The sequence below is a fragment of the Phalacrocorax aristotelis genome, chromosome 16 (genome assembly GCF_949628215.1).
Source record: "Phalacrocorax aristotelis chromosome 16, bGulAri2.1, whole genome shotgun sequence".
Taxonomy (NCBI): Eukaryota; Metazoa; Chordata; class Aves; order Suliformes; family Phalacrocoracidae; genus Phalacrocorax; species Phalacrocorax aristotelis.
The window spans coordinates 12,521,456-12,546,094 of NC_134291.1; the positions used below are offsets into that span (position 1 = coordinate 12,521,456).

At 49.1% G+C, this 24,639-nt stretch overlaps 1 protein-coding gene across 1 annotated transcript in view; it reads right to left on the minus strand.

Annotated features, from left to right (window-relative positions):
* Nucleotides 1-8,815: 8,815 nt before the first annotated feature.
* SEC14L1 (SEC14 like lipid binding 1) overlaps nt 8,816-24,639 on the minus strand; it is a 44,197-nt gene continuing 28,373 nt past the window's right edge. The window contains exons 5-16 of the mRNA XM_075111541.1: nt 24,377-24,505; nt 23,890-24,124; nt 23,067-23,176; nt 22,063-22,252; nt 19,130-19,218; nt 18,075-18,145; nt 16,332-16,503; nt 15,893-16,027; nt 14,015-14,149; nt 13,323-13,574; nt 12,102-12,280; nt 8,816-11,542 (exon numbers count right to left, since the gene is read on the minus strand). Of these exons, the coding sequence (XP_074967642.1) occupies nt 11,437-11,542; nt 12,102-12,280; nt 13,323-13,574; nt 14,015-14,149; nt 15,893-16,027; nt 16,332-16,503; nt 18,075-18,145; nt 19,130-19,218; nt 22,063-22,252; nt 23,067-23,176; nt 23,890-24,124; nt 24,377-24,505 (1,803 nt within the window). The 3' untranslated portion in view covers nt 8,816-11,436. The remainder of the gene's footprint in view (nt 11,543-12,101; nt 12,281-13,322; nt 13,575-14,014; nt 14,150-15,892; nt 16,028-16,331; nt 16,504-18,074; nt 18,146-19,129; nt 19,219-22,062; nt 22,253-23,066; nt 23,177-23,889; nt 24,125-24,376; nt 24,506-24,639) is intronic.

Here is a 24,639-nt window from a genome sequence, read left to right on the forward strand (position 1 = left end):
AGGGAGGGATGCTGCTCTGGGGCTGACGGAGCTTTGCTCTGTGAGCCCCGCGGAGCCTGCAGTTTAGAAGGCATTACGAAACCTCCTTGCAAAGCTCCTTGCAAAGGGAGGGGGCTGCAGGAGGTCAGGGAAAGCACTCATATTATCAGGGGGCTTAAATCGGCCACCAAGTACCCCCGCTGCAGCCTGGCACTTGTTTGGCTTCGGTGTCCCTCTGCCCTCAGCCAGGCACTTGCTCCAGGGTTAAAACCACTTTTTTTTTTTTTTGGCAGCACCTTCCAAGGAGCTGCAAACCACAGACAGCTGCAACTCGTGACGTTGCCCTCCCTGAACCAGGAGACCCCAGCTCGTGGGCTAAGGCAGCAGCTCTGCGCTTTGCTCTGCCTTCACCTGCCGGCTTTGGGCTCTCCATGTCCCTGCCTGCATGTGTCTCTCCCCCCTCCTCTTCCAGTGAGCACTGACCCCAGCAGCACCTCCTGTCCACCGTGGGGGCTCTCAGGGGCCCCCAGCATCGCAGGAGCTGGCAGCTTGTGACGTTGGTGGCTGACTCAGAGCCCCGAGGCCCTGCCCGCTCCATCGCGCTCCTGGCTCTCCCACGGCAGGTTGGTACGTGTGTGCCACATGTCACTCCAGGTCCCCACAGTCTTTCTCTTCATCCCCGCTGGACTCCTTGGACTGGTTTCTTACCCTGGCAGTTCCTCCCCAGGGGTGGGTTAGGGCTGCTGGGCTGGAGAGGCCGATGACTGCATCTCCTGGCTGAGCCCCACGGAGAGCCCTGGGGCGGCAGCGGGCACCGCCAGTCCCCGACATGCCACGAAGCCACAGCAGCTTTCCAGGAACCCAGTGCTATGCTATCCGCTGACCTACTTCTCTCCCACAATCCCAGACCCTCTCTAATTAACCCACATCCTCCTCCTCCTTCCCCTGCAGCTCCACATCGGGTCCCGTGCCACGCTCCTTGCAAGTCACAGCAGCCGGTCCCCACCCCCCCCGGCCCCCGCAGCAGAGCACGGCTCCTCCACCGCCCTGGGAGGGGTCCAGCACCGCCCCCAAGGATGCTGTCTCAGAGCCACATGCCAGCAGTGCCCCACAGGTCTAACTCACACCCACAAGCGCTTCTCTGCCCCCAGCCCACAGTGAGGGTGAGCGCAGAGGGTGAAGCAACGCAAACATGGAACAGTTGCAGCCTTTGAGCCTGATCATGTTTGTTCTTCTGTTTTAGGAGGGAAAGCTCCAGCCCTGCCGGTGGCACGCTCTCTGGGTTCCCTCCCCGTGGCTCCCCCAGCAGGACTGTGTCTCATGGGGGTTTGGCCCATGTTTCAATGGGGTTTTGGATATCTGCTTGCACAGTTGGTGTCACTTCTCCAGGTCCCCCAGGGGAAGGGCCTGGCGACGTGGCTGCTGAGTGTCCTGCTGTGGGAGGTCCTGCAGGACAACTGCCACGGTGCCAGGAGGGGTGACTGGGCCAGTCTGGTGCGTCTGCATAGTGCTCTCAGCTCTCAGTGGATGCCAGCCATGGGGCCACCGCAGCTTGGGCTGTGCCTGGGGTTGGGATGCTCCAGCTCCAGCCTCCTACTGCTCTGCACGAGTCCAGGGCAGCAGCATCAGCCGCCACTTGGCAAGATCCTGCCTCGTGCCAGGCAGGAAGGCTGCTGCTCACCCTGGGGAGGCCCCTTGGCCAGGGGATGGGATTTGACATTCCTCCTTCTTCTCAGCCCTTTGCAGTTCCTCTCATCCGTCTAGGGCTCAGGAGAGAGCCGGAGAGGGGCAGAGAACAGGCTTATTCCTCTGCAGCACAGCAGAGCATTAAATATCTTCAAAGAGAATTGCTCATCGCAGCTGCTGCAGGCTGGCTGGCACCAGGGAGCTCCACAGGGCCAAACCCTTTGCTCCAGGGAGGAGGAGGATGGTGGAAAGCGGAGCTGGAGCTCCTGGCCTGCCCATGGAGCAGCGCCTGCTCCTGCGCTCCTTGGGTGCTGAGGGTCCCGCGGGTGGCTGCGGCAGGGCAGTGGGACAGGGCTGGGAGCTCTGCCCGCTGCCCGCAGGGCTGCCCTGCCCGGGGCTGCCTGGGCTGCTGAAGGGAGATCTGGGGAGCATTACTGGGCAGGCTGGAGGAGCCTGGTGACACTGCCCGTGGATGCTGGCAGTGGGGTGACATCCTCCTGCCAGTGCCAGGCAGCCGCCCCCGCTCCAGCCCTCCCTGGGCACAGCTCATGCGATGCTTTCCTGCTGCTTTTCTTGTTAAATTCTTGTGAAGGACAAATAAGCCCCCATGTCCATGGCTGTGCAGAGCTGGCTCAGGGCATCAGTGTTATCATGCAAGTGTGTCCTATTTCATCTTCAGAGACAAAGGCAGAGGCACGCAGAGAGCTCCTTGGCGAGATTGCTGCAGAGGGGCTCGTGAAATGGTCTGATGGAGAGAACGGCCCTTCTCTTGCTCAGAAAAACCCTGCAGAGGAGGCTGCCCCACGGAGATGCCACCTGCAGCTGGCCCCTCTCTAGGGCCAGAGCTGCCCCAGGAGCTTTCACCCCTGAAGTGGCCCATGTCTGGTAAGAAAAATCCCCGTTGGCTGCTTTGCTTGGTCTGGGGCGGCGATGGGTGCTGTGGTCCTGCAGGGCCACCCACCCCAGCTGTTGGCTCCATGTAGGGTGCTGAGCCGGGGTGGGTGGCATGGGGTTGGGCTGATGCTGGTGGCCAAGCGGCATCACCACAGCCTGGTCTAGAAACCTTGTCCCCACAGGTCCCTGAGCCCCTGGGCAACCCCTGACCCCCGTGCCAGTGGGCTGCTGTGCAAAGCACAGCAAGGCAGGGGCTGCACCATGCGGCTGGGACGTGAGCGAGGCCAGGGATGCTCTGCCAACGCAAGCTGTGATGGAAGAAGGTTTCTGGGAGCTGTTATGAAACAGATCCATCACCGACTGATGAAGGATTTCAGGGAAATCCACTGGAGCAAGAGCAATCAATTAACCGGCCGTATTTACAGCCGCGTGTATCCTCCGCCGGGGCAGCAGATGGGCTCCGCAGTTCAAGCGGGGCCGTGGTCAGAGAAGCTGGCGTTGTTTGGCCTCTCCAGCAGCCTGGAGGGAACAGCAGAAGCGCTGACCTGCCCATCACTCCCCAGGGCTGGTAAACCCCCCGGCCAGGACCTGGCAGCACTTGTGCCACCCGTGGGGAGAGGAGCAAGCCCTGCCCTCCCTGCTCTGGCGAACATATTTTGGGCCTGAGTGTCCTCCAGCCCCTTTGCTGCTCTTTTAACACATTCAGGAAGAGGCAGTATATTATAATAACACAAATAACTATGCAAAAGCAAAATTACTTGAGAAAAACTGTGTTTTGCCATCCCTTCAAGGCTCTCTTTTGGGAGTACTCGCGTGCACAGGCTAATGATGTGCTGCGTGGCTGCGCAGGTCAGTCACTTCCCTGCCTTGGGAAGGTCAGGACTAAACCAAGACTGAAGCTCGGTAAGGAACTATAGCGTGTGGGTACATCCCCACATCCCTGTGCCCCCCAGGGATGTGTTTGGGGAGCAACAGGAGCCTGGACGGGAGAGAGGCCAGTGCCTGCCTGTCCCTGCCCACGAGCACATCTGTGCGTGGCTTGCAGCTGGGCACACTGGCATGGGAGACCCCAGTCCTGCCGGGGGGGGTGGGGGTTCCATCACCAAAGTACCTGTGCATTTTGAAGGGGGGGAGTCAGTACCTGCCCCCCCCACCCCCAATGGGTTTCAAAGGGTGCAGCCCTTTCCCACAGGGCCCCTCCAAGCTGGGATCCTCACTACCAGATGCAGAAGCTCTGGGGAAGGGACTTTGGTCCCAGCAGGTCAGTGCTGGGGTGGGGTGATGCAGGGATGAAGGTGCACAACCCAGGCAGCACCCAGGAGGCAGCTCACCCCTGGGACGGGGTGGTTGGGTGCCTTTTTGGCTAAGTCTGGGCTGAATCCATCCATTTCAAACCAGGACACGGGTTGCTGCCTGCCCTGGTCTTGCACGAGCGCGGACACAAGCACATCCGACCGGCCAGCAGTGCCTGCTCCTGCCGCAGGGCTGACAATAACCAGAGACCCGGCCCCGGTCAGGGGCTGCTTTACTGCTGCTAATTGCGCATCACCGGCCGAGGCACTCGCAACCAGCATGCGTTGGCCTTGGCTAAACAGCTTTGCTTGCTGTTTATGAAGCATGGAAATGCATTTACTGGAAAGAGTGCTGATTAACCTCTTCACGGCTGATCCTGGCAGCCCTGTACCTGGGACGTCTGTACAGGCATTTATTTTAACGCTTAAAAAGGGGGTGCGCTGGGACCCGGCTTTCCCCTGCCTGACCCTCCTCTTTCTTACCTCCTGCCAACTGCCCTTTTTCTGATCAGCCCCAGCGCCTGCAGCAGCCCAAGGACAAGGAGGGACAAGGACCACAGAGTTGTGTTATTACAGGGACTATCAAAATGCACATGCCAAAGAGAACCCTGCCGGCGGCGTCTCCTGCCCCTCGGCTGCCTTAGTCAAATGCAGTTGTACCCAGGCTTCCTGGTATTTATTTATTCACGCCTTCAGGAATTTATCTCTCTCTGTGCTTTCTTTGCCATGGGAAGGGGCAAAAGCCTGGATTTCCCTGTTTATGCCAAACTCTGATTTCCAAAATCCAGCCCTTTGGAGGAGCTGTGGAGGATGGCGGGGCAAGCAATGGACGGAGCGGTCGAGGGGTGCCCCGGGAGGGAGGGCAGGGGCCCAGCGCCCTGCGGTGGGGGACACGTTGCGGTGTGAATGCACACAAGCACGGACAGGCTCAGAGGAGGGATTTTTATGCATTTACCTTGCTCTTGACCTTTTCAGCTTGTGACCGCTGCTGGAGACAGAGCGGGTGGGCCTGGAGGGCCATGGAGGGTCTACGATGGCTTCTGCCAGGGACCCTCCTCCCTGCCCAGCTCCTACCTGTGTCCCCGAAGGGCCAGGGTGGGACCTGAAGCGATGCCCACACCTGCAGTGCCATGGGCCAAGAGGGACGTGACGTTTGACTACCAACACCGTGCAGTGGCCCTGGCCGATACTCACCCGGGTCGCTTTCTGGCACTCTTGTGAGGAGCAATGTTGTATTTTCAGTTCCCATCTTTTTCACTGAGCTGTTCCTCCTTTTGCCATCTCTGGTTCCCTGGTGGAGTCCTGCGCATAATTAAACATAAATGTTTGGTTACAGCTCACTGCAGCTCATGGGCTAATTCTTACTGGGCCAGAGCAGAATATTTTTTCACTTCTGCAGGATTTCTGCCACCAGCTCCTCAAGGGTTTTCTCCAATGGTAATAAACTTTCTCAGTATTTTCATGAAATGATGACTGTTGTGGAAAAGCCCTCGCAGCAGGAGAGCAAACCACAAGACAGGCTGATGCTTGACAGACGGCGGAGCATCCTCTCATCACGGGCCAGGCAGTTTGGGGCTCGCGCAGGGCGAGGGTCAGGGCGATGGCCCAGCCCAGCTGCCCCGGGGGTCTGGGCACCGGGGAGGCAAAACACCCCCTTCGCTGGAGGGGCTACGCGGGGGACGCCTGCCCTGTTGTGGGCTCCCAGCATGGGCCGGTGCCTCGGGGTGCTGGTGGGGCGGCGGGGGCCGGAGGGGACACATGCGGAGCCGGGTGGCCGTGGCCGTGCGTGGGCTGCTGGCACCACCTAGTGGGGTTTCCACCAGCGCCTGGCTCTGCTGCCGACACCCCAGTTTCGTGCCCTGTCCCCGGGACAGCAGCACAGCCCCAGCCCCCCGGCCCGCTGCCCCACTCGGGGGTTTCTCCCCCAGCCCTTTGGCCCCGGTTCGTGGGTTTTCTGTGCCGGGCTCGGGCTGGTTGGGTTTTTGCCGTAACCCACCCCCCCCGGCGGGTGCCCCCCCGTCGTGCCCGTGGTGCCAGACGGCGTGTTTGGGGGGTTCAGAGGCTGCCTGCAAAGCTGGGCTCCCCCCGGCCCGGCTGAGCACCGCGCCTGGCAGAGCTCGGCCGGCCTCCCCCTGCTCGCCCCGCGGGCGGCCGCCGGGGGGCTGGTCACCCCAGCGGGGGTTCGAGGGGCGGGCGCCCGGGCACCACCGCGCTGGCTCTCGAGCAGGCTGGCTGGGGCTGCCAGCTGCAGCCTGCCTGCACAAGGTGCGATTAGGCAAGGCAGGTGCGTGTAAACCAAGGGCGGGAGGGTGAAATAGCTGGTGGCTGGGGCTGTCCTGTACACGTTTGGTGCTGGGTAGTGCAGGATGACGTGCAAGTAGCACATTAAGTGCTTTTTCCCTTTTCCTTTTCTTTTTCCCCTTTTTTCAAAACAATTTCAAGCACAGCCCTCAGGTGTGGGGCAGTGCTGGCTCACAGCGGCAGCCCAAGCCCGACCTACCGGGGGGGGTTTGGGAGCCAGGGGTCCCCGTGGGCTGCCCATCCCGGGGGAGCTGCCCCGTTCAGGTCACCCACGGCAGCAAAGAGAGGCTCCGTCGGCACTGAGAAAAGCCTGAGGTTTTTTTTTTTCAGTTGATTGTTTATTAGGCCAGGAGGAGGGTTGGGGAGGCTCGGCTGTGCCCCCCGCCAGGGATGAGTGCTGGCACCAGGGCAGCGTCCTTGGGACTCCCCTGGTCTGTGAAGGGGGCCAGTGTCAGCCCCTGGTTCCGCAGCCCCCGTGGGCACAGGGGAAAGGGATGAATCAGTCCTGGCACCAGCCACAGAACCGGGGTCCCCTCCCTGCTCCCCTCGGGCTGCCGAGCACCCCGAGGGGCCGAGGCACGGAGCGGGATGAGTTCAGCACTGGCCACAGGGGAGGGAATAAAAGAAAACCAAAAAGCTAGAAAATCCTGACGTTTTACTTCCCAGCGTCCAAACTCCTCACAACAATATGAGTTAGCAAAATAAGGTAAGTTCTCTCCTCCCCTTTCCAAAAAAAGGGAGATGCAAAATTTTCCTTCTTAGAGCCTGGATTGTGCTGGATGTTAATGACTCTTGAAAGACAGCCAAAGCCTCGCCCTTCCATCTGAGGATTTTTCTCTCCTGGAGGGAGTAAGCAGCCCCTGCCCCGGGAAGCAGCTTTCTGGCCTCGCACCGTGGTGCATCGCTGCCGGCACCGCGCAGCGTACACAGCCCAGCACCCACACGGAGCCAAGGGTGCTGCGCGCATCCCGCGCGCTCTGCCGCTAGCAGGGCCCGCAGAAGTCTCTGTTCCACCTTTGCTGTGTCTGCCAAACCGAGCACCGGGGTCGGCCTGGCCTGCGAAGCGATGGGGAGCGCAAGTGGTGCTGGCTGCTCCCGCAGGGGACGCAGAGCCCTCAGCATTGCAGGGAGCAGGGAAGGCTGGCACAGGAGGCCGGTGGAAAAGGGCAGGTGAAATGCCTCCCAGGAATTTTGCTTTGTCTCCAAAAAAAAAAAAATCCACCCAAAAAACCCCCCAAACCAAAATGCACGGTTCAACCAGATTAATGTTTTCCCAAGGGGAGCCGCACGGCAGAGCAGCCCCTGCCCACACTGTTACCAGCTCAAGTGAAGTCTGAGGCTTTCAGGTTTATCTGCCATTGCAAGAGGGGAGCGCTGGCTGGGAAAGGTGGCTTTCCCCGTGCCTCCCCGGGCACAGCACAGCTGAATGGCAAAAGCCACCCGATGTCTTTTCAAGGGCTTTCATATTTAATAACGTCCAGAGCAGCAGTAAGCAAGTCCATTATAATTAAGCACTGGCATAAAACTATTGGCCACATGTTAAAACTTGAAGTAGGTCAGGCAGCCATCTGGTCTTGCTGACTGGCCTCCACGACCGTGGTTAAAGATTCTCATTTTAGAAACTTTACAGCTTGGATAAAATCTGAAAGACCAGCCATGAATGTATGTTTGAGCCACTGCTCCAACTCCAGGGGTTGGAAAAAACCACAGCCTGACATTTATTGGTTTCCATTTAAAAAATAGCTAAAGCTTTCTCTACTTCTAATAAAACACCCCTTAATTCCCCAGAAGCATTGTTTCAGCCTCCCACCCAAGGCGGCGGGGGCAGCTGAGGAGCTGGCTCACGCCTGGATGCGGGCAGTGTCGGACCGCCGAACGGGCAGCTCTGTAGGTCACCGTGCTTATTCACGAACGAGGAGAAATTACCGTACCTTTACATTATTAAACTTTAGCTTTAAACCCCCAACCCTCGCAGCAGCTGCACCCACCAAACAACACAGAGCCCCTTCAACAAGGCGTCCCCCCTCGCCAAGCCTGCGCTGCGCCCCGGGACAAAGAAAAGTTATGGCACTTGCTCGCTGAGGTGGCCAGATGTGTTTCAGCCTGCGCCAGGGCCAGTGAGAGCCACGTCAGTAGCCATGCTGCGCTAGGCTTGCCAGAGCAAGCCTTTCAGATAATACATGTAACACACCCCACAAGGGATGCTGCTGCCAGCAGCTGAACTGCTGAGGTTGAAGCTCCCCTTCAAACCGTGATAAAAGAGTATAAAGTCATCATCTAAACCAAAATGGCAACGATTTTCTCTTTAGGGCTCCCTGCAGACTTTTTCAGCCCAGTAGTTTGTTCCTTTTGTATATTCACAGACTACTAAAAAAACCCCCATGTACGTGTACTGTGGGGAAGGTAGGATTTTTGTAACAGGGAAGGGCCCGGCAGAGGCCATTTCCCTTCTAAAACCACACTTCCTCACTCCTTGTACCTGCTCCGGTTTCTGCTCCCCAAGACAGGCTGCTTTGCTGAGACTTTCCTGCGGGGCAGAGCTGAAGCGCCTCCTGCGTCCCCCATAACGGCACCGCTGCGGAGCAGCTCCGGCAGGCTCAGCCTCAGCACATGAAATAACCTGGAAGCTTTAAATCAGGTGAATGAAATAAAGAGGCTGACACTTTTTTCCAAACAGTTCACATTTATTGATAACAATAAAAAAATCTTTTAAAGACTATCTGTATTTATTACCAATTATGAGGTATTATGTATACAAAACATTTACAGAATTTGATATGCAGTTCATGAGTAGGGACAGGAAGGTGCAGAGGACACTGATAGCAGGAAAAAAGGCAACAGGGGAGTCATTGGCTGAGAGAAGGAAGAGCGATAGTATCACACAAAGAAAGACCAGGGCCTGGGAAATTAATGAGTCAGACTGTAGTGATCAAGTCATATTGCCACAGCACGCTGCTTAGAGGAGGATTAACTATTGTTGTGGAATTTCATCTCCCCAGCTGTTTGTGCTGTCATGTGCTTTGAGCTCTAAAAGATGTGTTACGGTTAACAGCAGGAAAAACCCAAAGTGCCACTTTTGAGCCAGCTCAAGTGAAAAACAAAATCTAGATCTTCAGACTTGGAAAGTGACTGCAACTCAAAAAAGTCTACAAAGCCAGACACCTCTGGACAGATGTGGAGTGTTGAATGAAGCAGTTTCTTTACAGTTGTCAGCAAAATCGCCATCTGAGAGAGAGAGAGAGAGAGAGAAAGGGGACCATCTTCAACCCTTACAGCCTGGTAAACGGGAGGTGGCGTTTGCAAAGAGCCATGAGTGTGAAGTTCACCTCACTGTGCCTCCTGCTGCACTAGCTCCCCTGCGCCTCCGACTACGGGTTCCTGCACGTCAGGAATCAAGCACCTCCAGGCAGGCAGCTTGTACCATCGGCCCGAGAGCCACCGCGTGTGGCTGGGGAGCTGCCCGGCACCCCAGCGGCGGCCCACCTTGCACAACAGCGCACTCGGCAGCCTAAGTAACAGTCTGACCTCCGTCTTCAATTTCTAAGTCCAAAAAAGACAAAATAGAGCAGTTTGGTTCGGTTTAAGGAGACAGGCCTCTGGGCTCCTCTAAATCTGTTACTAAAATACTTCATCAGCTCCGCCTGCCTGCCCAAATCTCCACAGAAGAGGTGCTGCTGGTTAGCGGTCAGTAACCTGCCGCTCGGAAGCTTTGCAGTCATAAAAAAAGATTTATACGGAGTTCAGAACCAGCTTTCCTCAGGCAGGGCATCACATATCTTAAGTGAGTTCTGCTCTGAAAACGCAATACCTCTGGCGAGCTGCTCTAGTACCTGCCCGCAACAGTGCTGCCTCCCCAAGACTTTAGAGCCTATCCAGCTTTCTAGTAGGGACTGCAGCCAGCACAGTAGCTCCTTTTTGCCCGGATAGTTTAGCTCTAAGGGGGTGAGGGAAGACCAGCAGGGTCTAACTGTGCAAATCCTGCTGCATTTCAGACTGAATATTGCTCTGCTCCACTGCCAGGAGTGGTCTGTAGTTGTCTGCTGAGAGCCCTTTGCTCAGCACTTCAGTCTTCTGTGCCTTCTGCTGCGCGTGGGAGAAAGGGCTTGGCGTGGGAGAATACCTGAACAGCCTTTAACAACAAGAGTTCAAGCAGGAACGCTTGGGGCTGGGTAGAAGAGGGACAAAATCCAAAGTGGCAATTCACCCCAGGCAGTAGCAATGGTGACAGTGGTCGAGCAGGCACTGCTTAGAGCGTCTTCTACTGTATCACTTAGAGTGAAGATCCCCACGCTCCCTGCCCTTGCTCAGAACAAAGTGCTCTATTTCTGACATAGACAGGGAAGGATAGGAGGAAAGAGATTGAAAAGTGCACAGGAAGGATGTAAGCCATACCTCCTTCAGACTGATTTAAGAAGCAAGCTTAAGCTCTGCATGAATTCCTGATAAGAAGAGAGTATCAGTAAAACCAATTCACGTGGAGTGTACTAAGGAAGTGAAGCTCCAGCACAGAGCTGGGAACAAATCCTCAGACCAATTCTGGATCAGCCCAGCGTGACACAGTGAGGGAGAGCCTGCTCTCTGCCTCTCTCTGCACGGTGCTTCAGGCACAGCTTCAAGGAAAGAACGAATTGCTTTAACCCATCAAGCCCCAGAGATCAAATTCCCCAAAAATGTGCTCATACAAAAGGTATTAGTGTTTACAGCCTGGCCACAGCTCTGTGGGCATGCTTTGAAAAAAATGGACTCACAAAGTCAAGTATCCAGCAACTGCTTCTCTTTGTCTCGGACATCACTTAGCGGCAATGGGAGAAGAGTTTGCAGCACTGGAAGATCACGGGGTTTCTTAAGATGGCAAGGAATGTCCTGACAGGAGACTTGCAGTTGATCTCTAATGCACTATGGAGTATTTTTGGTAGGGTTTTTCTCTTTTTTGCTTTTTAACATTTACACAGTTAAAAAAAATTATTCTTAACTGATGCACTAGTTATTTTTCATTTCAGTGAGAGCCCTTGTGTTCAGAGTTAGGAATTGTGCAAGCACACTTGCAAAAATATTTATGGCTGAGTTAGGAAAAAGGGTTAAAGTTAAGAGACAAGCTGTTGGATCTAACAAGGACCAAAACCACTAAGTTTAAAATTCAAACAGCTACTTGACTATCTATAAAAGGCTTTTGTGGGGTGGGGTTTTTTTTGCGCAATTGCCAGTTGAATATGCTGTATTGCAGTCAGCTGCCACAGGTGAGGGTCCAGCCATCTCATCCATTTGCTTTTCATCTGTTGTGGCACTACCTGGAAATCATGGAGCTGGAATGGGACTGGCTAGAAGAGGTGGTGGCAGCACTGAGCTGGGAGAATCCACTGTGGCTTGATTCAAGGCTGGTCATAGATCCCCTGCAAAAAAGAAAAAAATAGTTTTAAGCTTCAGAACACACGAAAATTTTGATTTCCGCTACGCATCTATATTGTATTTGTTTGCACACCAAATAAAAAGCAAGTAATGGTTTTGGTACAGATACTCAAAAGCTTTTCTGCCTCACCACATAGATAATGGGGATACCATACACCCTCTTGCAAAAAACAGATGCTGTTCAAAGAGGCTGAGAACTAGTTTCAGTCAAGTACATCAACTGGCAGGCAAGCGAACTGACTCAGCTCCATTCTGAGTCGCACCCACTTCTACATCACAACCTGCCAAGTCCAACAATTCCCACACCGCTTTCAAAGCGGAGCAAAGTGACCAGTGATAATTACAACGAGATAACTAATTAACCACTTCTATAGATTAGTTGCCCCCAGTGCCAGTACTTAGTGAATTTTTATTTTTGAGGCCTAAGAAAACCCAAGTCCTCACCATTTACTTGTATTTAAGTGAACTTGACACTGGCTTGATCATTTAAGTATCAGAAAGGTTTGACATTGGCTGACCTTTATGAACCGTGGCCAGACATACCTGAAATCTTCAGATCCTATTACTTCTGTGTAGTACATCACTTTACACTTGTGAGAGGAGACCTGCAGAGATGCTAGCACATCATCCACACGAGGCAGGTTGGTTGTGGCACAGGCGGGCATGCTATGAAATTTCCACTGGAGAATATAGAAGCCAGGCCACCTGGTGACGTGCGATCCCTGGAAGCAGCCAGAGAAAAAATTAAAAATTAACTTTGTTAACACAAAGATTTGTAGCCTTGAAGTTTCTTTTCCAAGCTTAGAAGAACTGCCTATGTGCCCAGAATTTTTTCCCAATGCCAATATTTCAGCCCCTCAGCCAGCTGGCAGTGCCAGTCAACTCTCCCCACGCAGCATGCGTATAGAAGTTATGATATAACGCCAGCGGATCCTCCTGCTTTTTGACAGTGTCAAGGGGTTAGAATTTAAATATCCTGAAAGGACGAAGTTCTTGTTTAGAAACAATATCCATTTTTTCCACCGTTTATCTTCATTAACAGCTGTCCTTTGAGACTGGAAAGAGCAGTCAAGGCTCCTGGCTCACAGAGAGAAAGTGCAGTTCAGCAGGTCACTGCCCAGATTTCCAGTTTAAAGCTTCCGATTAGATGACTTAAGGAGCTCCTTTTCAAAGGCTGTTTAACTCTGATTTCAAGTCAAAAGGAATAGCAGTGGCAGAAAGTGATTATAAACATGCTGCATGAAATATCAGACTTGGTAACTAAAGGATAGGTTGCAAATGCCATAAAAAACCCCCTCAAGAATCTTGGCCAGAGGAGCTCCTTAAGGTGGCTGTTACAGGGACAAACACACAGAAGCTCAGTCTTAATTTCCAGACTTCTCTCATTCCTGAGGTAAGACGCTATTATATTCGTCAAACGCAGACCATGTGCTTCAGAAAATAACGGTCAAAATTACACCTCAAAGCATGTCTTGCTACTCTCTGGATGCGTACTACGTTCTAGGTGGCTTCCCTACATTCCTTGCTGATCGATCTCAATCACTATCAGCCTGATGCAACCTCCCCTCGCAGCACATCCCGTCTAATTACTACCCGTGCTCCCTGCGGCATGCAGCGAGGAGCGTAAGCTGAAATGTCAGCCAAAAGCAGGCAGACAGTCCGGAGCTGAATCATCGCTCAGTCATCAATAATAATTGTGAATTAGAACATCTAGTTTTGGAGCCAGCTTCCACCTGCTCCCGCACAAGGATTAGGCGCTCTTACCTGCACGCTTTCCCCTTCTTTGCAGATAAGAGGAGACTCCACCATACTGTAATCACGCCCCAGCTGCCAGACTTTGTCTATCAACTGGACGTTGTTCCCACCAGGAGATGTAATACTATGAGCTCCCAGAGAGTCCTTTTTAGGAGGCTGTGGGGCTCTTTTGGAATGAAAGATGTTAAAAACAATGTCGCCCTTGCACACGTCGAAATCCCACGTGATCACAGATGAGGCATCCACAATCTGAATGAGAACCTGAGACAGAAAAGTCATATTAGACAATAGCAACTTGCTCAGTAAAGACACACTCCTACCAGAAAAGAACAGAGCTTTTTGTTGCTGGGCTTAGACTATTAAAAAGGCAGTGTAGATACAAGTTCTCTCCTGATGGAGTAGCCTGATTTTAACACAACTTTCAGAAGTTCTCGAGCAGCTTCTGAGAATATAATTTGCCTTTGCTTAGAAGGCTACACCTTTGAACAGAATGAAAACCAGTGATATTCTCAAAATGGCAACAAGATGATACCAGGAATGGTCAAAAGCTTGGGCCACTAAAGCATAATTATGCACCAAAACTGCAGAAGACCAAGGCGGAAGCACGGAAACTAAATAAGCTCTAAACCATTTTCAGTTCAAGAAAGAGTCCAGAGCTGAGGATTGAGACTAAAGAAGAGAAGGGTAGGCTGCAACCATACCTCATGCGGCGCTCCTTTGAAGACACTCGCAGACTGGTAGATTGTTTCAGTCCAGAGCTTTATGTCTTCATTTTCCAACTCTTCCGCTGTCCGGTAGAGGGACTTGGGAACCAGCCCACCCTCTGGGACTTCACACTGAAAGCATAAACAGCATTTAAAAAGTGTCCCCTCTGTACATGCACGCCCTGTCATGCTCTCTGGCTGCCAGCTTCAGACACAAAACCTCACATCAGCAAGTACTCTGAAGAATGAGATATCAACAGAGCTTGGAAGTAGTTTTATAGCTTGTACTTCATACATACATTTTTTTTTTTTACAGTGATCTAGTTTAGGTGAGCTTGCAGAACTAGACACCAGGGGAACAGATCTTGTCTATACACAGCAGCCACCACCACAGAAAATGACTGTAAATGCCGTAGTTATCACTCATACTGCCCTATAATGAAGAAAGACGTGAGCCATTTAAGAATCCCAATGAAAAGTGGCAATAGCAACTCAGTCTAAAAAATACAGCCTGGAGACCTGGAAGAATTGGGGTAGCTAAATTTAAGGACAAAGAATGGTGGGGAGTTACAGTAAGTTTCCAAACAGGTGCAGGATATTGCAGTCAGGAAGGTAACAGTTTTGAAGTTACAATTGTCTTGACAGCTCAGCACTGGAGCCGATTACACAACTTCCCTAAGCAATCTTCTTTTTTAAGAAGTCTCTAGGAGTGAAGTTAGACAGCTACAGAACCTATTCCTGGTCAGATAGAAGCATTTGGGGCAGCAGAAGTGTTTGGTAACTGAATTACAACAGAGAATTGAAAGGATCTTTGAGAAGTCATTTTTGTTCAAATAACCAGAAGAAGAGGCTCTATTATTGTCAGTGACCGGCAGGAAGTATTGTAGCAACATGCTTTCTGGTAATGCTGACTTTTGCTTAAGCAGTGAATTTTGCCAGCTTCTCAAACTCTAAATTAGACAGCACAAACTCCACTGAAAGCTACTGCTGCAGCAAAAAGCAGCCCACTGAAGATAAACACACGCTCCACTCCAACACATCCAACAGTACTTCATTGTAATTTGAGACTGTATTTGAACAGACCTAGAAGAATTTTCAAGAATGGTACAGAAATTAATCTAGAAAGAGTACAGGGCCTTAAAAAGCAAGCCTGAAATTCTGTTTTAACACAGCTGAGTTCAGGAAAAAAATCATCTAAGTGTTACTGTGATGGAGGCTCCAGAAAATGCCAGAGTTACACTACACCTCAGCCACACCAGTGAGCCCATGTCGCCAAAAACATTACAGAGAAAACAAACCTTACAGCATCACTGAGGTGCTAAAACGAGAGACTCTTAACAACACCCGTAGACTAGGCTGAAAACAGCTCTTAAGGCACACAACAAGGAACTGGGAAATTACAGTATCCTGCAGTAAAACCATTTTTTTCGGTTTGCTGTGGTCAGTGTGCATATTGCACTAGGAGACCTGGCTGCTTGTTAAGCCCTGCTAGCAGATGTGCCACGTATTTCCTTGGGCTCCCTGTGGTGTCACTTCCTTTAGGTGACACAGGCTCTTCTGATCAGCTGATGGCGACAGCTCTTGCCCAGTGCTGCGCTACCACGTCTGCTGGAGCCTAACAAGTAACAGAGACTACGGCTTTTAACCACGCCTCACTACTTTGACAAGTTATTTAATATTCATTGTAAAGAAGTATTGTACTTCTCTTTTTGAAGTGGATCTGGAAGAAAGCACTAAGCCTGGAACCCCACATCATAGCTCGTGGCTCCAAACTACATTAAGAGTCATTCTGTGCTCTAGGCTTCTTTGTTTAGAGGAGCGGGGGGATAAAAACCCCACAAGTAAGTTGTTATATGCACTGGTTTATATTCATACCATGCACTCTCCACCAAGAAAATCAGGGATAATTTCTTTATCGATGTAATCCAGCAGTCCCCCAGGACCCTGGTAGTCATTTCCAGCATAAATAAGGAATTTCTTTCTAGTGTTGTCATCAATGAACGGACTAACCTACAAAGAAAAACAGAGTAGATTAGGCTCCCACCTTTTTCTTGAGTCAATTCTGAAGGAATCTGATCGCATTAAGCGTTACCACCCTTGTTATGCAAAGCTCACACTATAAATAAGCTAAACTAACTAACTATGTAAGCAAATTCTTAGGTAGTGTTTTTAAATCCATTCCAGGAATCCTATAAAAGAGATGTTTCCAAGTGGTAATGTTCCCTGCTTATAAAGCCAGATTTCTACAGTGCTGTAACAAACTACAAGTGTGTAGCAGTGTACTGAAAGAGCTGACTTGAATTTACAAACGTACCAGCGTCCAAAGAACTGGGAATACTCGAGGTGCTCTTAGGATTAGAAGACGACCCAAAGTCTCAGGGTAATTAGCTTCAACCACCTCAATGATTCTTAGCAGTGCTTTGACACCAGGTCTCCATAAATGCCGCATGTTCAAGCCTTCTAGATCTACTAGACAGGTCCAAGAGCTGAATTTGAGAAAGACAAAAAGAAGAATTCTCAATAGCACCAAAATTGTCCTTTCTTATGCAAGTGTCCAATGTACTGAAAAGTGTGGGGCCCACTGCATGTTTTGCTTTCTTCTGTTTTCCTCCTCGCTTTGCACTACCTGTAGACACTGGAGTTTAAGGTCCTCAGAGTGTGCCACGCGTGGTCACAGAGCAGGTGCAAAGGTCACTCTGCACATCACGCACATCTCACCACAGACATTTCAGATGCCGTATGAAGGTTAGTATGAAGCCAAAAAAGATCCTGCCGACAGCCAGCCCAAATGTTAAACCGCTGCTTTTACTGAGAAATCAATTAAGTGGCCACACCGCAATGAAGCATTGCAGATGTCCTACTAATAGAGTACAGTAACAGTGCCGTTACACGTCAAAGCTAATTCTGTTGTCAGATCTCAGGGAGGGAAGCTGTTTCCTATAGGAAGAGATATATTCTTAATACTAAATACTGAGCTTCAGCATATGCTTTAGTTGCTTTCCAAGTTCAGGGCTCACCCTGGGCATGAATTCAAGATTTACAGCTGTGCCGTACCAGCTAGCATCCATTAAATTATGCATAAGGCTTCTATGAAACAGCAAACACTCCTTTGTTTCACTTTAAATGTTTAATATGTAGGTAGTCCTTTAGTATTACTTCTACAAATGAAGATCCAGTAGGCAGCACAATTTCAGTTACGCACATGAAACCCATCTCTTGGATTTGACCTCCCACTGAGAGCTAGGGCATCAAGTTCTTTAACAGGGAAAAGATAAGCAGACCTACCATGCACCCCTGAACCTTTACAGATTAAGGGAAGGAGTCAGAAATTGAAGAGACTCCAAGAAACACTTTCTTTCCAGGGCCAGTCCTGCATTCATTCCACACCCTTAAATCCATTTTGCAGTTAATGCTTTCACAAGCGATCCCTACAATGACTTAAAGATGGGATAGCAAGCCATTTTTTGACTGAACTTCACATGACGTTCAGCACTTGGAAAAACAGACCCCAGGCTTCACAAGAGCCTCATGACCTTACCTTGGATCAAGAGTTGAGTAACTGCATATAGTAAATGGAGAAGGCAAACAAGAACTGAGCCTACGTAGTGAGCCTTGCTATGGACTATGGATGAAAAAGTGACATGAAAACAACACCTGAAACTACTGGAAAGGCTAGCCCTGGTATCATCACGGCCTGATTTTTTTGGCAGCCCATACCAACACCTGTCTATAAAATCCCCCAGAAACAGAAACAGGCCTTAGGCTGCATTGCTTTGCAGACATCCAACAGTAGAAGCGAGCAAAAGCGTAACACCCCCAGGTAGAACCATGACGAGCATGACACCGAGACTGCTGGAGCAGGCTGTGGGTTTCCTGGCGGTAACTGGGGAGGCTCTCGCTTAGCTGCAGCTGTGCCTGGGGCTGCATGTGAGCAGCACAGCCTACCCTTTGCTTGTTCTGTTTATAAACTTTGCTCAGCAGCATCACGTTGCCTGAAGTTCCCACACACACTGTGAAACCAGGTAAGTCCCAAAGAGCACATCCACTTGTATTTTACCTTATTGGCCTGCCAAATACTTTTGTGTTCTCCTCACATCGCCTCAGTCCTTCCTCATTTATTGAAAGAACCTGTACAAGAAAACATGTTGTTTAGAGAAGACCGTCTTAAACTGTCTTAACTTCTTACATGGCCTTAAACTTCTTTTTCAAAGAAAAAAAATGTTTCTATCCAAAGACTAAGTAAAACTACAAGCTCAAACCAGGATAAACTATTTTCCCCCAAAGCATGAACTAGAAATGACCACATTTACCCCATTGGTTGATCTTGTTGAAAAACAAACATACTTTTCCCTAAAAGCAGTAAAATGTAAACAAGATCCTCCTGAAAGCCAAGACCCAGGAGTGATACAGACAAGAAGTCTCCCTACACTTCTGCCCCATTAAGCACTGCTTTCCTATTTACTCAGAAACTAAAGCCCCTTTTTAAGTCATAGAAAGTATCCTTGAAACAGAATGAGGGCAAACAAACAAAATTTAGTATGTGCCTGGAAATGCCACTGGAAGAGAAAAACTAAAATCCAGCCTGTTTCCAGTGGTTACTGTGGCAGTGACTGTCATCACTAGGAGTCAAAAAATTATTTCAAACCTGGAATTCTGCCAGCTTTCTGCTTGGAAACTGAGCAGATCCACACTAACACAGTCTGAGTGAAGTCTTTAGAGAAATGGCAAAGTTACAGACAAGTTCTTTTTCTTTAAAAGTAAATTATTCTTATCCTTGGAGTACAGGCTTGACAAAATCTGAGCGTGGCATTTTCTCTTTTGTAAGAATGCAGAGACTTAAGTTTGAAGCCCTGCACAAACTGCAGAAGAATCTGTGAAAATGCTAACCAATAACTACATGAGCTGCCAAGAACTACGCCTTTCCGCCATCAGTTTGCAGTTGGAAAGAATGCAGCAGATCAGCTACCAGGAGCTTTCAGATGTATTCACACCAAAAACAGACGGCCGGGAAGTACATCAAAATATGCAGAGTGATGAATGTTCTGGCAGAGAAGGAAATTTCAAATGAAAATATCACATTGTTAGCAACTTGCTGGCTCCAAAAATACTTACGTATCGAAGCAAGGCCTCTTCCCCAAGAGCTCGCACTAAGCCTTTGGTATCCATCTGTCCCAATCTCAGCACATACAGCGGGCGACCATCTGAATAACGAGAACAAATATATCAATATAACCATTATTTTTACAGCAACGGACGATTTGTCTGGGCTAGTTTTATGCTAAAAATCCACATGGAAACAAGCCACGGTCAGTTCGAACTCTGTTGTACAGCTGCAAGAGGGAGAACCTGGAGCAGATGGCAATTTAGACTTTACCCTGTCCAGCTACACCAAAAGATTGCCTGTAAATGAACTGCAGAAGTTCAATGGAGGCATCCTGATGCAAAAATAGCTCCCACTTTCTGCAAGGAAAAGTCCAAAGGACTTCGTCAAGTACACTGGTACGCAGAAGATCCTGGTACACACAATTCAAGACTCAGGACTGTAAGTAGCTTCCAGGACAGCTAAGATACACTAACGGACTAAAGCTTTTCCTGTAACTGAAGAGCTGCAACGGAGGCTGTACGCCTCCTATCACACATGATGCACTACTGCTCTGGATAGCTTAGCAACCTTTCTGGAAAAGCAGCTACGCCATGTTCACTTAGGCAGGTTAAGCCTGGTGAGAACAGCCTCTCTCCCAGAGATCAGCTTCAGATGGGCCCTCTGCATTCAAAGTCTTGCCTTTTCATGGTCATCTTGCTGCGTCCTGGGGCATCCTGGTACCGCCCAGGATACGAAGGCATTAAGCTTAACAACTGCATTCACTGAATCTGAGAACCAAAGCTTGCATTTCTGGCTCTTCAATAGAAGCTGGTTGTCTGAAACAGCTTCCATCCTCCTCCCAAAGCTATGATGCATTTTTTTAAGCTTTGCTCCATCTATTCTAGTACAAAAGCTAAATAATCACCATATAAAACTGAATATGCTAGGACACAAAATTTTTAAAAAAAAGAGCTTGCTACATAAAAAAAATCTCTGAAGTCCTGTGGTCTCTTCAGCTTGACTTCCCTCCAAAGAAAGGTATCAGATTACCATTAAGCCTTTTGGGACACAGGGAAAGAGACTGTCAAGATATGCTATTAAAAAACCCCAAACAACCAAAACTGCAGAGTCAAGGCAAGTTATTTGTTTGGCAAAGACACTACCCCCCATGGAAGGTCACAGTCTCTTGTATTTTATCAGGTCGTCTGAAAGGAAACTTTGTTTTAGCATCAGCACTTATCTTGGAACGTACTGTTTAGCTTTGGAAACACTGAACAAGAAGTGCTATTAAGCTTCATATTGGGTCTCCCTCCCTCAGACGCGCACGCATCCAAAACCAGACTAAGAGCTTACTAACCCTGGTCCGCCCAAACGACAGAGGAAGGAAAGTCGCAGCTGACGGTGCTGTAATATCACTCTCTATTTTATATTCCATTAGAGCTTTGTGATTTAAAAAACCATTTGACTGAAGCATTCCCATCAAAATAAAAGCCACTCAGATGTATAGAAAACTGTGCTAATCGCAAGCCAAAATAATAGCTTTTATTCTTTTGTGCTGATAGCTCATTCTAGCCAACATGCTTCATAATCACCACTCCCTTTGCTTTAGCGCTAAGAGATACGCGGAATTCAGCTAGCTTAAGTTTGGCACACTCAGCGGCGTAGGAGGAAAGGAGCAATACTAGAAAAGAGGGTTTAAAAAAAGAACCTACCACTGTAAAATTTTAAATTATAGAGAATCGCTCAGCTTTGAAATTCTCTTTCCGTTATTGACAAACCATTGCTTTACTTGTGGGCGCGCTGCAAAAAGAGACCAAAGGAACCGGAGGGGAAGGGAGGGGAGCACGAAGTTCACCACAAGACTGAAGAACTTATCAGAAAAACATTGAGCAACGCTTTGAGGCTTTCTGTACCTTTCCCCTCACCGGCAGGACCCGGTTACGTGCTATTGACGGAGGAAGTCTCTGCAAAGTGAGGACAAGGAACTGACAGAAAGGGAGAACTTATTCACAGGCCTTTTTCCCTACAATCTTCACAAGCATATTCTGATTTTCCATTTTCTCAGCCTGAGGTCTGGCAAACCCAAAGCAGCGGGGCAGAGCTATTCAAGCTTTTCAGCTTTACAGTGCTTAAACTTCTGTGTCCTCCCTGTCTCCTGGCCACTGCTGCTGACAGCTTCCTTCCAGCTTCACATGCAGCTTGGGGCAGGAAGAGCTAGCAGAAACAATGGTGCCTAGTGGGGAGGAGACTCAACTGGAACACAGAGAGCTCACAGTAAGAGATCATTTCCTTATCTAAAGAGCCCAGCTTGCCTCAAGCAACAAATCCGAAACGTTTAATTTCTGTGTATGTATTAGCAGCAAGATCAGTGCACGATAAAGCAAGCGGAGAGAGGGGAGCGTGGCAGGCATAGCTGTCCGTGTTTTAAAGATCTGGCCGTGGCTCACCATACAAAGGGAATTCAGCCAAAGCTGCTTCCCTTCTTAAATAAGCCTGCTCTATTTGATGTTTTTGCAACATCCCACTTCTCATCATTAAGCTGACTGTAATGCCAAATAAATATTAATCTATGCCATCAGCAGACTTATCCAACATCAGAAATAAATTGATTAGAAAGATACACTTATTTACAAACATCTTTTAATCACTGAAAGAGAATACTCAGCATTTGCATAACACCCTTCTAAGCATCTCAGCGCTACAGAAGTGCAGTTAATAACTTTAAAGAGCTCTGCTTTGCCAGTAGCTTAGAGAGTTAAATATGTCAGTATTAGTCAGAAGGATTAGGACCTAGGAGTCTGCCTCCACCAGCTAAGGAGCTTGCAGCATCAATTTAAATGCACTTAGTACATAACTAGAGGTGACTGGAAAGACTTCTCAGTTGTTAACAGAGGGACAACTACCACCTTTAATTCAGAACATAAAACGGCTGTTTGCTCAGTATCCACCCTATAGAGCTTACCTTTGTCATGGTGATGCCAGCCGCCTGCATAGTAATCTTGGAGTACTTGAGGAGGGTTCCAGGTGTCTAGAATATAGTCTACCTGGTGCTGCTTACGCCATGTCAGTGACTGGCAAAGGATCTCTCTTGCTTTATCAATGTTGAAGTCCCGGGCCCGCAGGAATCTTAAAATGTGCTCATCCTTTGGGATCTATTTAAACAAAAAAACAACAGAACAACCTAGCAACAACAAACCACCAAAACCACCACATCCCACTTAATTTTGTATTCGAGGTTCGAAACAAGAAAAAAACCCAACCGAAGTGTAAAAATGCACAGCCCTGCACCAGCGCAAGAGGATGGTATGTAACAGTGGAGGTTACTCAAACAAATCAGTGTTTGTTTGCATCAAAAACTATGCGCCCTGTCAGGTACTGCAGCTACCTTCATGAGGGATATAAGAATTTCATTAACTCTAATGTAATCATTTACACCTGTGTGGCCATACTAAGTCAGTCCCATTTAAATGAACCTAGAGATGAAACACAGACTGTATTTCATTGCTAAGTAAAAGGAAGCCAACACATACGTGTAAATCACAAGCTACCGGAAAACCCCCAGCCTTGCTATCAGCGATTCAACTGACCGCAGTGCTTCCCTTTCAGTACTGCACTTTAGGGACATAGATTGGAGAGTATCATGTTTGGCCAAAACAAACAAATGTAAAAATAACCTTATTGTAGAACCAGGCAGGCTTATAAAACTGATGTTATTTCCCTGTGCTGGTTTATTGACATTCTGAGAAGCAGTCACACTAATAATTTAAGCACCTCGGGTGGCAAAGTCAGCTGGACAGTCACAATGAACTTGCCACTGTGCAGACTTCATTTCGGTACCCTTTTGATCATGGAGGGCCACTTAACAGGAACAGTTAGCCACAGGAGGTGTGGCACGATGTTTCATCAGGTCCACCTTGCATATCACACATTCTGAGATAGAGCCATGAGAGACCAATGGTAACTTACTTTGCCCTTGTGCATCTCCTGGAGCCACTGTCTCAGTCGAATGAGGCAGCTTTCCTGCATTGGTGTCAGGTCACCCAAATAGCGCTTGATGTAGTCCGCATCTAGCTTGTCTAAAAGATGTGCATGTGATTAGAGTGGTCCTGAACTGACATAATCAAAGCAGCAAATAATCTTACATGCTGATAACTGAGGCAGAGAAGCAGCTGCTCTGTGTTCTGTGCAGTCAGGGTTCAAGTTTCTTTGCATCAATGAAGCAAGGCAACATTCAGAGTCATCTTAATGTTAAACTAAGAAAATGAATTCTCCTTCTGCAACTACGAAGGGAGTAAACCCAGGCATTTATAAAAGCATTTTGCCAGTATATTCAGATTTGTCAATCCACAGCACCATAGGGCTTGCTTCTTCTGGAAATACTTAAGAGAAGCTTTGATCTAAACCTCCCAGTGCAAGAATTTTCCCAAATTCCCTTAGTAACAGGGAAAGGAAGATATAACAAACAGAAGACTGTGTCCAGGGAAGCTTCAGCCCGTTCCTCCCCATTATTCCCTGAATTTCAGGGAAAGAAGTAGGCCACCCATCTGCAATCTAATGAACAGCAAAGTGAAGAGTTTTTCCACTCATATCTGATCTTCATTTACTAAAAAGCCCAGCTCATAACAGCTATCCAAGCTATCCCACACGTTGCTGCTTTGCAAGCCTGCACTTCAACACTGTGTTACCAAACAGCCCATGTGAAGATTTTTGGCTGCCCGTGAGAAGCAGCACAGTGCTGAGAGCCTCTGCAGTACAAAGAATCCCACTAGAACAAGTCAGACCACCATACCATCAGGCGTTCCTGCGGTGGGCTCCGAGGGGCTGCTTGAGGTGTTGAGGATCTCCTTATTGTTCAAGCCCTCCTTTGTGGCAGCGTCTGGTATGTTAATAGCGGGTGAAACCGGTCGTCTTGTGTGGGATGTGCTGCTCTCTAATTTACATGCAACAGGAGGAGTCCAACGAGGAATGAAAGTTATTCCTTCTTCCTCCAGCTGCTTCAGGTAATATTCTATTATTTCTTTTCCCTTCAAAAAGGAAAATTTACTTCAGCTTCTAAAAGCACTCATTTAGACACAGAAAGGATTGGGCTGGAAACCCATTAAGTGGCCAGACCTCTCTCAAGATTCCCCTTGAAAATACCTACCTACACACACACGGTGCCCAAGCTAAAGAGGAGCAGCCCAGCTTTTTGAGCAGAACAGCCTGTTACTCAGCAGCAGCTACATTGTCTTTTGGTGACTTAGAGCCAGGCACCTTGTTCACAGCTGCAACCTCACCTTTTTAATATTGCTGGTGTACTGCTTCATGGCAATCTTTTCCACTGTGCTTTCAAAACCGAAAAAAGATTTAATATCCAGACTTGCTGACTGTTCAAAACAGGTCCAGTCTTCATTGTCAGGATGAACCTATTAGTTAAAAGGAAGTCATACAGTTTAGCTAATTTAGTATTTTTTTCCCTCACAATATTTGAAATGACTGTTTCTTGTTTTACAGGTTCACATAGCCAAAAACATTCAAGTGGAATTTGCAGCCTTTTGCT